General features: G+C 45.1%; 1 protein-coding gene across 1 annotated transcript in view; it reads right to left on the reverse strand.

Annotated features, from left to right (window-relative positions):
* The window catches only part of OC90 (otoconin 90), a 33,253-nt gene that overhangs the window by 1,290 nt on the left and 18,252 nt on the right, over window positions 1-13,711 (reverse strand). Inside the window, exons 7-11 of the mRNA XM_053245968.1 lie at window positions 13,007-13,057; window positions 11,937-11,987; window positions 5,031-5,205; window positions 2,714-2,820; window positions 1,905-2,117 (exon numbers count right to left, since the gene is read on the reverse strand). Coding sequence (XP_053101943.1) covers window positions 1,905-2,117; window positions 2,714-2,820; window positions 5,031-5,205; window positions 11,937-11,987; window positions 13,007-13,057 — 597 coding nt within the window. The remainder of the gene's footprint in view (window positions 1-1,904; window positions 2,118-2,713; window positions 2,821-5,030; window positions 5,206-11,936; window positions 11,988-13,006; window positions 13,058-13,711) is intronic.

A 13,711-nucleotide genomic window follows, 5' to 3' on the forward strand; every position in this document is an offset into this window, starting at 1 on the left:
CTAAAGGCCTTTGGACGGGCCCCTGCTGCAAGTTAAGCATCATTTTCTAGCACATAGGTTCTTGAGGGCACAAACCACACCACCCAGGACAAACTAAAGACGATTTGGGGGCCCCCAGGGGTTGTGGAGGCCCTGGACTTCAGCCCTAAAGTCCAGGGGTAGGAGCACCTCTGCCTCCATCTATATAGCAACCCTTCAGATATTTGAAGATAGCTATCGTATCTCCCCTGAAATCTTCTCTTCTCCGGACTAAGCATTCCTAGCTCCTTCAACCATTCTTCATAGGGCTAAATTTCCAGACCCCTTCACCCTTTTGATGCCCTCCTATGAACTCATTCCAGTTCATCAGTGTCCTCCTTAATGTGTCGTGCCCAAAATAGCTGTAACTGAACAAGGAGAGATCAGTGTCTCTGGGTCCCTGGGGGAAGAGGACCTCTGGCTGGGGCAACAGCTTGCTCTTCACACCCCTGCTCCTTCCTCTCTGAAAATGGAGGCGGGACAGGGGCCCATCTTCACATTTCATTCCGGGCCCTCTCCAACCGTGCTATGCCTGCGGGTCCACATAAAGCTCAGCATTAGGTGGGTGGTAGCACAACCACCCACACTGTTGCATGGGTCAGAAACAACACAGATGCAGTGACAGCAACTCCATCTGGTGTGACTGCTGGAAAATTACTGAAATGCAGTTGCACAACTGTACAGCCATTGCAAAGAATGGTAAAAGAGCTGGGGTTGGGGGGTTGGAATCTCTTCCCTGCCAATCCAGCACCATCCCTCATTTCTTCCGCCACCCCACCCCTCATTTTCATGCTTAAGCAGAACCAAGAGAGTCCATCATACTGGGCCAGGTGGACCAATGGTCCAATTTCAGCAGAAGATATTTTCTTAAGTCACTAGGCTGCAGGGCTTTTGACAAGTGGAACTCAACAGGCTGTGTACCACCCAGTCCAGATTTGCTTTGTGCCAAACCCATCTCCTTCAGCTACTGGTCTGTGGCAGCCTAACAGTGCTATGTGCACCACTGGTAACAATTATTCCTAACCCCAGTTATAACAGCCGGTTTTCTAAATGGTGCTGCTTTGCTTTAATCCTTTGACTTTGCCAATGTTTATTTAAAGGTGTGCAATCCATGTCTCTCTGCAAATGATAAATGGCATTCACAAGAAGAGGTGAGTGATGTTGTAGGAGAGCCGTAAGTAGGATCTCCTGCTGATCCTGGAGGGGTTTAACTTTCCTTCACATGTCATTTTCCTGATGATAACTGCTTCTCCCCCACCCCTCCAAGTGAGCCAGCTATGTGCCACATGGGGAAAACTCCCAGGCATCCATAGATCAGGCCCAAGGAGGCCCATCTGGTCCAGCATCCTCTTTCCCACAGTAGCCCACTGGCTGCCTAGGGAAACCCACAGGCAAGAGATGAAGGCATGCCCCTCTCCTGTGGTTCCTCCCCTCCAACTGGTATTCAGCAGCATCCTGCTTCTGAGCCTGGTGGTAGCCTCTAACCATCAAGACTAGTAGCTATCGAAAGACCTGCCTTCCATATGAAACTTGTACATTTCTCCATGGGGATGGTGGTTGATCAGGAAAATTGAACAGGGTGAACCCCACCCCTACATCTCTACTTCATGATCTCTATCTGAAATACCACCCATACAAACAACATACACACAACTGCTCTAGTTTTTTTTAAAAAATGTGGAGGATCCTAATCACTGATCTTCCCATTTCACATCCAGTTGCACCCTAGGATTTCGGATTGGATGCCTGTTGAATCCACCTGGCCATTTTACCAACTGGATAGAGAAATGCAGATTATCGTATTTGTGATGGTGCCACTCTGGAGTTTCCCCAGGCACGCCGTGTGGCCCTCCGTCCCCTTCTCCTTGCTGCCACTGCCTCCTCACTGCTGCTCTCTTCCTCGCTGGAGCCTCCAAAGCCAGTCCCAGCACTGCCCAAGGGCCAGTCATGCACCCGCCTGCGGCAAAATAAGCTCTCCTCTTGGCAAGCTTGGCGGTGAGGGAACCTCAGGCTTTCGTTGAAGACGGCACCAGCCATACACTCGGCCGCGGCCTTATCGCAGGAACACTGGAGCTTTTCACACATTGTCCATCCAACACCTAAGAAAAGATGGTTAATGGTAACTTGTGAAACGAAGAATATTCACACTGGATAACAACAGTAGGACTACTGCAGGGTTGCCCAAGTTTGGCCCTACAACTGTTTTTGGACTACAATTTCCATCATCCCCAACCACAATGTCAAATAGGGCTGATGCGAGTTGTAGCCCAACATCTGCTGGAGGACCGAAGTTGTACAGCCCTGAACTACTGGAAGAGTAACAAGCCCAGATGACTGTTGTGAGTGTTCCAGAACTCTGGATATATTCAGAAGATATTCTTACTCATGTGATTGTGGTAGGGATCCTAAATGACATTTTTTTTTAAAAGCAAGTATATGCATAGTTTCATCAAAAAGTATAGGCTGACATATCATACAAGGGTACATCAGCCCAGTAACATTGCATGCATGCAAGTTGCACAATAGCTAAAATTGCCCAAATGATGTTATGCGAGAGTAAGCCCTCTACAAATAACAGGCTTACTCTTGTGTTACAGCATTTGTGCAAGGTTTGCATTGCTACAGCTTGTGTGCACACAGCTGTACTGTGATACGTTAGCCAGTGGATTTTGTTCATCACACATCCCAAACTTACACTTCGGTGCATGATCAAAACACACAACCTCAGATCTTGAACTTCTTTCTGGATGGCATCCAAGTTTCTTTACTTGCTCCAGACAACAATTATGAGAGAAACAGCACCTTTAGTTAAGCAGAGAGAGCCAAAGTGTCACATTTAAATGCATACATATACATTTGACTGCTCTAAGGTTTCCATAGCATTTACTGGTTCAAATGTTACATGGAACCACAGTTAAACCTTCATTTGTATGATGTCACACAACTCAGAAGAATTCTACTGCTGATTGCAGTTAATAGCAAACCAAGGTTGGTTGTAACATCTGAACTGACCAATCGTGGTTTAATCTAGCCAACGTCCTTGAAATAAACAACACACTATCAATTTCAAGGTAGTTGGTTACCATAAACCAAGATCACTCGGTTCAGATGTCACAACCAATCTTTGTTTTTAACTGCAATCAGAATTAGAACTCTGACGAGGCTCACACAGGCAGGCAGTGTAGCAGCATTCCAAAGTCTCAGGGGGTATTGTACAGTATCAAGATTTAGCCGTGGTTCTGCATAATGCCTGAACCAATCCATTGCTTTAGAAGCCTAGTTTTTATGTTGTACATATTCTTAACTTTTCTTTTGTAAAGTTCTCTGATACAATCCAAATGCTGTCTAATATGAAAACTAGGCATATGTATGTGGGAATAGAAAACAAGGTTGTTTGTCTATTTTTAATGCAGCAGTTCCGACTGCTGAAGAAACAAGCCGAGACTGAAAAGCAGCTTGTCTCGTCTTCAGCAATGTCAAAATCAGAAAGCAAAGTTATTTCTTTGGATCCCTGCCAACAGCAGCAGTTTAGCACCCAATTCAGAATGTTTAGATTCCACTGGTTTTACCAGGACTTCGCTGCATATTCAATTGCATGCTAACAGTATTGCAGTTAGTTGGATTCTAGAGGCTGTGTTCTATTGCAGTACACATCTGGAGTTGTCCCTGCCCAAGCAGGATTTCCTGTCCGTTTCGTTGGGGTGTTTTTGCTTGAATGTGCATGGAGTTCCTGCCTCCTCTGCTGAAATGCTTTGTATGCAATTGGAAGGTTTCTTACCTTGCAATTTGTTGGCACACATTGGCTGACAAACTGCACAATGATACATCAGCCTAGTAATTTGGCATGCACGCAAGTTGTGTAAACTGTGCAAATGCAAAATTTGTGCAATTGCTGCACAGGAGCAAGTGCATTGGAAATAATGGGCTTATTCTGGTGCATCATTTACGCAGATTCTGTATTTGCATAACTACCACACATGCAAAGCTACTAGGATGATGTCACATTATGCAGTATGTCAGCCACTAAGCCCAAGCATCTCAATGAAACCAAGAGGTAAAAATCCCCATTCCCAGAAATTACTTGTTTAAGCAGGTATTTGGAATGTGTGTTGAGTGGCAATTCAGATTCACACACAGACACAGACACACACACACACCTGCCAATAGGGACACAGGAAGCTGCCGTATACCGAGTCAGACCATTGGACCATCTAGCTCAGTCTTGTCTACACAGACTGGCAGCAGAATATCCAAAGTTGCAGGCAGGAGAATCTCTCAGCCCTATCTTGGAGATGCCAGGGAGGGAACTTGGAACCTTCTGCATACAAGCTTGCAGGTGCGCTTCCCAGAGCAGCCCCAACCCCTAAGGGGTAATATCTTACAGCGCTCACACATGTAATCTCCCATTCAAATGCAAACCAGGGCAGACCCTGTTTAGCAAAGGGGACAATCCATGCTTGTTACCAAAAGGGACATTTCATGCTTGCCTGAGTGGCAAGATGCCTCTCAATACGAGTTGCAGGGGAGCAACAGCAGGAGAGAGGGCATGCACATACCTCTTCTTGCCTGTGGGCTCACCAGAGGCATCTGGTGGGCCACTGTGTGAAACAGGATGCTGGACTAGATGGGCCTTGGGCCGGATCCAGCAGGGCTGTTCTTATGTAAGAACAGCTCTCCTTCTCTTCCCATAATTTAAGGGATGCCCTGGGTGGGCACTAGGCTATCCACCGGTGACATGCACCGGTGAGTGCACTTTTGGCATGACCCCATCCTGATCGCGCATGCTGGCGACATCTCATCCAAACCAGCCCACTATTAGTCATACCCAGAAGCAGGGCCTTCTTGGCAGTTGCCCCTCAAGGAAGACTTGGCAGGTCCATTCCCTCCTCCTCTAAGTATGGGGGAAGGAGGGGAACCACACTTTCCCCAGAGAGCTTTTGTTGCAGGGACTGGAGGAGAAACAGACTAAGCCAGCTTTATATTTGTTTGTTATTTGTCAATAAGTGTACAACCTGTCCAGATCATCTGTCGGGTGACCTCTTCCTTCCTGGCCGCAGTAGCAGCCGTATAATTCAAACTCCTCTGGGCATCTGTCAGTTAAGCAATAGAGCATCTCTCCCAATTGTGGCAGCTCCCTCTTCACCTTTCCATTCTCTCTCAGTTGCAGAAAGGTAAAACGGCCGCACACTATAAAAAGAGTGAGGAATAGATCACACAGTTCAGCTCTCTGGAAACTTCCCCACTTTGTTCCAAATAGCATACTTTTGGCAAACAAAATTTTAATGGCCCAAAAGTGGGAGTCACATTCTCCCTCAAGCACTCATGGAGCCAGATCCCAGATCCATCTGGGTTTTTATTTTCACCTAGGTTTCTCCATGCATTTCCTTAAAAAGCAAGCCAGAACCTGTTCAAACCAGGGTTCCCAACTTGTGGTACTCCAGATGTTGCTGAACTAAAACTCCCACCATCCCCAGCCCTGGGAACTCCTGTCATAAAGAACACATTAAAGAACCCCTGTCTTTAAAGAACACATTTCCCATCCCAATCTCCCAAGTTTCCTAGTACTGGTGCAGTGAGTATGCAGCTACTATCTAGCTCGCCCATTCTTTCATTAGGCAGATTCCAGCTAACAGTTCTGAAGGCCAACTGGAAGTTTCTAAAGGAGTTTTCCAATAGCTGAGAGTTCAGCCAGGAGGGGGAAGTCAGAAGAGATTGGCCAATGGTCACATCCACTCAATGGGAGGAGATGAGGCAGCACATGTGCCTTCTCCTCCTTTCCTCCCTCTCTCCCAGAGAAAGGAGTGAGTGTGAAGAAAGAACAGTTGCAGGGAGGTGCTAAACAGAGGGCAGGTTCACACCTAATGCAATTTTGGTTACCCATGACCGTCTGAATCCATGCCAATGCAGAAAGCTGAGGCTTGCTTCGGGCCTCAAACTGAGATATGTAACCAAGACTTGAGGTTGGCTTGCCAAACCAAGGGTTGAGGTGTGTGTGTTATGTCTGAACCCACACTCTTCATGAACCACTGGTTCTTTCCAGGTGAATCTGCCCCCTTTGCCATCGGGATCAGTAGCTGTGAGGTGGCACAAGGCAGGCTGGGAGAGCATCCAGGGATTCACTGGGAGGTTTGGTCAGGGGCATCTCTCTGGCCTAATTCAACTACTTCCAACAAACCGAGATATGTGATCTGCAGTGCCAGCTTCAGGTTCCCTCCATATCTCAGGCTGGGGGAGCCTCAGGTTTTGCATTATGTATGAACCCACCCAGAGGGCAGTGGTGGGGGAGAGAGAGAGAGAGAGTGTGTGTTTTTAGAGACTCTAGAATGAGGGAGATGAACAGGAAAGTTGCAGAACCTTTACTGTCTGAGGGATGCTTGTTGACTTATGAGAATGCTCTGCCCTTCCAATTCCATCTAATGCTCAACTTGTATATTTGTAAACAAGCCCAAATATTACAAAGGCAGCATAACATAAGCAGCATAACATAAGCTTAAACATAAGTCCTCCAAGGGAAGCCAGAAGCCACATGGTGCTGCACCCCTGGAACTTCTTGCCACTTGAAGAAACTAGTTAGGAAGCACCTAAAACCGTCTTGTTCTAATTAAATCATATTTATTAAGAGTATCCAAACCTTCTCCAAAGGATTCTTCAAGATCTGGTGTCTCTTCTGGGGCCAATGTGGGAAAGGTTGTACCCTCCTCTTCTCCTGCCACCTTAAAATGATGCCCTATAGCTCAGATAACATGGGTTATTTTTAGGGCTGAAAACGTGTGTCTTTTCAGCAAACAAAACATGTATCTTGGCACCAAATAAAACAGTGTCTTGTGGTATCTTAAAAACTGAAAAATGTATCGAGGCATAGGCTTTTGTAAGAAAAGCGAGAAACATATTACAGAGAATTTTTTTTTAAAAAATCTTCAAAGTGAGTCCAGAAGACGAAGCATTACAAGAGAATATGCATTCCTATGTAGAATGCAGATAAATACACAATCAATAAAATCTAATCAGAGTGGGTGTAATCCACTCCTAACAAGAGACCGTTTGTAAACTATACAATGCTTTTCAATAAAATAGTAACAAAAACACCACCTAGATTTAAGATTTGTGGTCCGTTATAGAATAAATGTGATACTGTGAAACTTGGCGGTGATTCAAACTGTGGTTTAGCATTACATGCCTGAGGGTAAGAGCACCCTCCCCAATCGTTAAAGTTATCCCCCCCATCTTCGAACCTGCTGAACCACCAGACTTTCGAATCGGTTTGGCGGTCCATAAAGGGCCTCCGAACCGGTTCCATGCACATCCTTAGGCAGGGGTGTGGGTGTGGAGAAGGACTGTAGTTTAGTGTTAGAACATCTGCTTTGCATGCAGCCCCAGGTTCAATCTGGGAAATTTCCATCTGATTGGATGTTGTATTTGTTTGGCATCAGTGATTCAGTGATGGACAGGTATGGGCTATCCATTTAGATTTATGTAGAGCAGCTAGTCATCCCCACACATTTGTTCTTCAGTCACCATCTTGCCTTCTTTTCAGGGAAGTGATGACACACAAAATAAGGAACTGGACACTCCAAACTGGACTGCTTTGGGTCATGCAATGATAATGTGGGGGACTGAGGCCGCTATAATAGCAGGAACATAGACACAGATTAAAATAAAATGTGAATGCATCGTCTTCCAATTCCAAATCAGACAGGAAATGTCTAGGAAACTGAATGAAATGGTCTTCACATTGCTTTCACGCCAAAAGCGGTCCACTGGAATATAAGTTGTGCTCACCATCGCCTGTTGATCTCCCAGGCAGATCTGAAGTTGGTATTGATTCAGGCTCTGTAGAGTTAGTGCCTGATGGAGCAGAGGTGGTTTCCTCTATGAAAAATGCATTCTCTGTCATCCCTGAAAACATATCAATGATTAAGTCCCCTACCTGTTAATTTTATTGGCTGACGTGGGGGAAATTACCCAGAGTAGACCCATTAAACTGAGACTGCCTCTGGGACTATAGCCTTTTTGTGGTGGTATGATCCAGCAGGAGGTAGGCCATAGAAGGCATTATGCCAAGGGTCCCCAGATTTCGGCCCTGCTTATATGTTGGACAAAGTAGTAAAGAAGGGAGCCTCTGAGCAGATGCAGAGTGCTTTTATTTCCTTCTGAATAATCATGGTTGATCCTTACACATCTGGCATTAGAGGGAAGGGCTTCCAGGTCTGAGATGCCAACTCCAGTTTTGACCGCATGATGAAATGCTGACTTACCTCTAGGGGTGAAATCTTCAAATGCAGCAGTTAGGTCACCTTGAGCTTCTACCATAAATAGACACACAGCAGAGAAAGTGTGCATTATTCATTCATTCATTCATTCATTCATTCATTTATCAAACTTATATACCGCCCAAACTTTCATCTCTGGGCGATTAACATAAAACAATTAAAACACATATAAAAGTTAAAACAAATCAACAGTTTAAAATCAACCATAGAATTAAAACAGACAGTTTCAAAAAGCTGAGAAAGCTTGGGCGAAAAGATGGGTTTTTTAGGTGTTCTTTAAAAATTGCCAGAGACGGGGAGGATCATATCTCAGCAGGGAGTGCATGCCACAATCTCAGGGCAGCGACCGAGGAGGCCCGTCTCTGTGTAGCCACCAAATGAGTTGGCGGTAACTGGAGATGGGCCTCCTCAGATGACCTCAGTGGGGCTAATGGTGGGGCTCGTAGTGAAGAAGATGCTCTCTTACAGTAAATACCCAGGGCCTAAGCTGTTTAGGGCTTTATAACTTTATAAAGCCCTAAACAGTTATAACTTTTATAACTTTTATAAACAGTTTTTATAACTTTATAAAGTTATAACTAGCATTTTGTATTTTGTCCGGAAGCCTATTGTCAGTGTAGCTCCATCAACAGAGGAGTAATGTGGTCTCTTCGAGATGACTCAGAGACCAACCTGGCTGCCGCATTCTGAACCAACTGAAGTTTCCGGACTACATACAAAGGCAGCCCCACGTAGAGTGCATTGCCGAAGTCCAGTCTGGAGGTTACCAACAGATGTACCACTGTTTTCAGGTCATTGATCTCGAGAAACGGGCACAGCTGGCGTATCAGCCAGAGCTGATAGAAGGCACCCCTGGCCACCGCCTCAACCTGAGAAACCAAGGAGAGACGTTGATCCAGAAGTACTCCCAGACTGCGAACCTGTTCCTTTTGGGGAAGTGTGCCCCCGTCTAGAACAAGTGGATCGAAATTGTTTCTGGAATTCTGACCACGCACAGTAAGTACCTCCATCTTATCTGGATTCAGCTTCAGTTTATTCTCCCTCATCCAGCCCATTACTGCTTCCTGGTAGGCATTTAGGGAGGATATGCCAGCTCCTGAAGAAGTTGACATGGAGAAGTAGATCTGGGTGTCATCAGCGTACTGGTAACACCTCAACCCCAAAGTAAGTCATGCTAGTGTGTGTGATGTTTTTAAAAAACCATTTTCTAATAATATGAAATAATATTTCCCACCACCCCATTTTATAGAACAGGAAAACTGAGGCACACAGTTTAAATGGTTCCCAGTGGAATACTACTGAATTAGCTGGAGTTAGTGCAGGGATTTCCCTCTTTTTAAAAGGTAACATTTATTTTCATGCACGCAGCCTGGAAACATTGAACAGGATCTCAAGAAACTGCAAAGTATATGACTGGGATTTAGATCTTGCCACATTCTGGAGCATTGATGCTATCCACATTGGGAATTAACCAGAGAGTATAATGCTTGCTTCCTTACCTTTTGGCATGGAATCTCCAAGAACAGCAGTTATACTTTCTTGGGCTTTTGCCATACAAAGACATAAAGCAAAAAGGTACATTAAGCAAACCAAGCAATGCTAGTGTGCTTTATAACAAAGATCATCAACACTGTTTCCTAAACAAGGAACTATTACTGCCATTTTACAGAACAGGAAAACTGAGGCACAACATGTAAATACTTTCCCCACTGCAAGAGCAGTCAATTAGCAGATAGGACAGTATGGACTTTCCTCTCCTTGGCAGGAAACATTTGTTTCTACGTATGCAGACTGGGATGCCACTGGCCTCAAAAGGTTTCAAAAAATAGCAACATATTGGGAGTCAACTCAAGCCCTATTCAGACATTACATTGTATATGCATTCAGGTCCCTGTTCAGATGTATGTATGAATGCCTGTACACTATCCTTTAAAAAGTGAACCAGGGCATTTTCATTCATTCGTTCATTTGATATGGATTTCTATACTGCCCTTCCAAAAATGGCTCAAGGTGGTTTACACAGAAAAATAATAAATAAATATATAAGATGGATCCCTGTCCCCAAAGAGCTCACAATCTAAAAGAAACACAAGATAGACACCAGCAGCAGTCACTGGAGGTCCTGTGCTGGGGGTGGATAGGGCCAGTTACTCTCCCCCTGCTAAATAAAGATAATCACCACGGTAAAAGGTGCCTCTTTGCCATGTTAGCAGGGGTTCCAAGTTAGCAGGGGTTCCTGATTAACCCCTACAACGTATCTGCTAAGTGTGCTTCTGTACTCCCTGTGTGGTGACACCACAGTCCCTACGCTGTCAGCAGGGTGCCGTTCACATTTTGGATGCCTTGTTTTGGATTTTATTGCTGCGATTTAGTGCTATAACATGGTATGTCTGTTGCAAAAAAAGTAGCTGTATTTTCCCTTGTAGATTCTGGGGATCATTTTCAATTCGATCCTACCAAGCCTCAGCATTTTACCACAGTTCTAGTATGTAATCTGGAAAGCGCCTGGGGTACAGACCCTCTCGAATGCAGGATATAGATAGGAAACATAGTGCTGTACATGTATTCAGCATAATTTGTGAATAACTGGACAAGAGTACAGAGCAGTACCTGTGCACACTGCAGACATAACATGCGAACAGGGCTTAATTCCGTATCTGTTCTAATTCGGCTGTTTTTGTGAATACTAAATGAACCACCCATTCTTTCCATAGGGCTGCCCTTGACAGGAACAAAGGATGCTGCCATATACTGAGTCAGACCATTGGTCCATCTAGCTCAGTATTGTCTTCACAGACTGGCAGCAGCTTCTCCAAGGTTGCAGGCAGGAGTCTCTCTCAGCCATATCTTAGAGATGCCAGGGAGGGAACTTGGAACCTTCTGCTCTTCCCAGAGCAGCTCCATCCCCCGAGGGGAATATCTTGCAGTGCTCACACCTCCAGTCTCCCATTCATATGCAACCAGGGTGGACCCTGCTTAGCTAGGGGGACAAGTCATGCTTGCTACCACAAGACCAGACGGCAGCCTGAAAGTTCCAGGTGGTGGCCCAGAATAATGGGGGAGTGGAGGAAAGACAGAAAAAAGGAAGGGAACACCAGGTACATATCGCCTCACTGCTTCATTGTATTTGATCTGGCTTTATATTGCATCTCTTCATGCACTTTCAAGGCAGCTTCCACACATAGTAAAAACAATCAAATCCAGTTATAAATAGCTATTAAACTGCAATCACACATGCGTGCGCACACACACACATATACATTCACACGAAATGAAAGCCCAATTTCGGTTTCCAAGCCCAATTTAAAGTGCTGTCCTTAACCTTTAAAGCTCTAAACAGCTTGGGATCGGGTCACCTGAAAGAGCAGCAGCAACCAGTATCCAGCTACAATTACCCCCCACCACACACAGCCCCATTTCATCATCCCATTCACAGGTGGTGAAAGGGGAAGACCTTTGGCCCTATTTTCAGGGGTAGGCGGACCATGAAACTCTCTGGTAGCAGTGGTGGCCATCTGTCTTCCATCATTTCCTGCCTAGAGCCCCCTCTGTGCAACATGAAATCCTGATATAGGATCGTTAAGAGAGTGGTTCTGGAGGCGGGAGAAACAGCAGCTCTCACTAACAGTAGCCTGTTTTTAAGCTTACCTCTTTCTTCCAGATACCTCAGCAACAGATCACCAGACTCTTGGGGAACATCTGTAAAACAAAAATTAAGATGATGAACCAGTGGGTGGACATCTTGGAGTGGGCTGGAGCCCGAAGGCAGAGCTCGTCTCAAGGCTGGACATTCTCCCCACCAGAGCCCTGCTCTGAACTGTACTCAGCAGAATCGTTAATCCAGCCCCACGTATAATCAAAGGCTGGTTTCTTCTGTTCAAAAACAGCAACGCTTAAAATCCATTAGAACTTAACTGAAATCACAGGAGAATTCTTTGTTTTTGGCTTAAAGGATCAAGTCTAAATTGTACTATTAGTTAATAGATGGACAGTTAATGTGTGTGGAGGCGTGTAGGGGTTGTCACATTGCAAGGGTTAATCTAGAAAATGTCCTGGTGGGCCAAAGTTTCTTTTGCATTCTTACCAGCTCTTTCTCATATACTGTGCAGCATCACCACGGGCATTTTATGCGCTGTAGGCCCCTCTGCGTGTTCAAAATGCAAGCTGTGCAACAGGACACTTGTGCAAATACCAAAACTGCATGAGGGAGTTGCACAATCACTATTTGCACAAGGGAATTGCACGATCATGGCCATTATTTTCAATGGCAGTGCGATCATACAGCTCCATCAACAATTTGCACAAGTGTGCAAATTGCGTTTGAGAGACGGGGATGTGGCACCTGTGGGTATTTGTGTGGTCACACAACTCCCTTGCACCAATCGCACAAGTGCATTCTTGTGCAACTTGCATTTGGAACAGGCAACAGCAATGCAAGTGCATTCTTGTGCAACTTGCATTTGGAACAGGCAACAGCAAACGCCCCCAGGACACTGCATAGCATGTTTTGCACTGTACACCTTCAAGTGCATGTGTAATCTGATCTGAAACTGTCACCTCCTCCTCCAAGGGCTTCTAGGCCACCATCTCTCTCCACATCTGCAGTATAAGGAAAAAAGGAGTTATTTTGGTCAGAAAAATCAAGCAATATGAAAATATGACAGTGTTAATGTAAAAGTAGTGTTAATATATATGTAATACTGGAATGAAGAACTTACGTTCCACACCAGGGGTCCCATCAACTATCGCACGGGTGGGTTGGGAAATAACTGAAAGATGAACAACAGATGAAGTTATGCCTGACTATGCAAGCTTTAGGATCAAACAGAACTCTTGTCAAATTTGGACAAAAATTTGTCAATTGCTGTCAAATCCACACCTAGAGGAACATACCATCACAACTGTCTGCTTTGATTTTTCTGTTTGCTCACAACATATGAAAAGGAAATCATCTAGGTCTTCTACAAACCTTGTATGAAATTGTAGCTCAGTGGGAGAGCACCTGTTTTGCATGCAGAGGGTCCCAGGTTCAATCTCTGGCAGCATCTCCAGGTAGGGCTGGGAAAGACAGGAGTCAAGCCCCGGAACTCTGGAGAGCCACTACCAGTCACCGTGAGCAATCCTGAGCTAGCTGGACCAATAGTCTGACCTGCTATAAGGTGGCTTTCCATATCCACATGTGAAAAATCATCTTGAATCCTGTACCCCACCAAAAGTACCCATTTCTTTCAGAGCAACTAGCTATTAAGCTAACTCTAAATAAATAAATAAATAAATAAATAAATAAATAAATCCCTTCCATCTCATTTTTATAGCAGGGCTAACTGAAGAATCATGTGCTGTCCAAAAGCTTGTGAAACATTTCTGATCAACATCAGGGATGGGCATACCTGAGGCTTCCGAGAGCTACTTCCCCCCGCCCC

The sequence above is a fragment of the Hemicordylus capensis genome, chromosome 4, assembly GCF_027244095.1.
Source record: "Hemicordylus capensis ecotype Gifberg chromosome 4, rHemCap1.1.pri, whole genome shotgun sequence".
In the NCBI taxonomy this organism is placed as follows: domain Eukaryota; kingdom Metazoa; phylum Chordata; class Lepidosauria; order Squamata; family Cordylidae; genus Hemicordylus; species Hemicordylus capensis.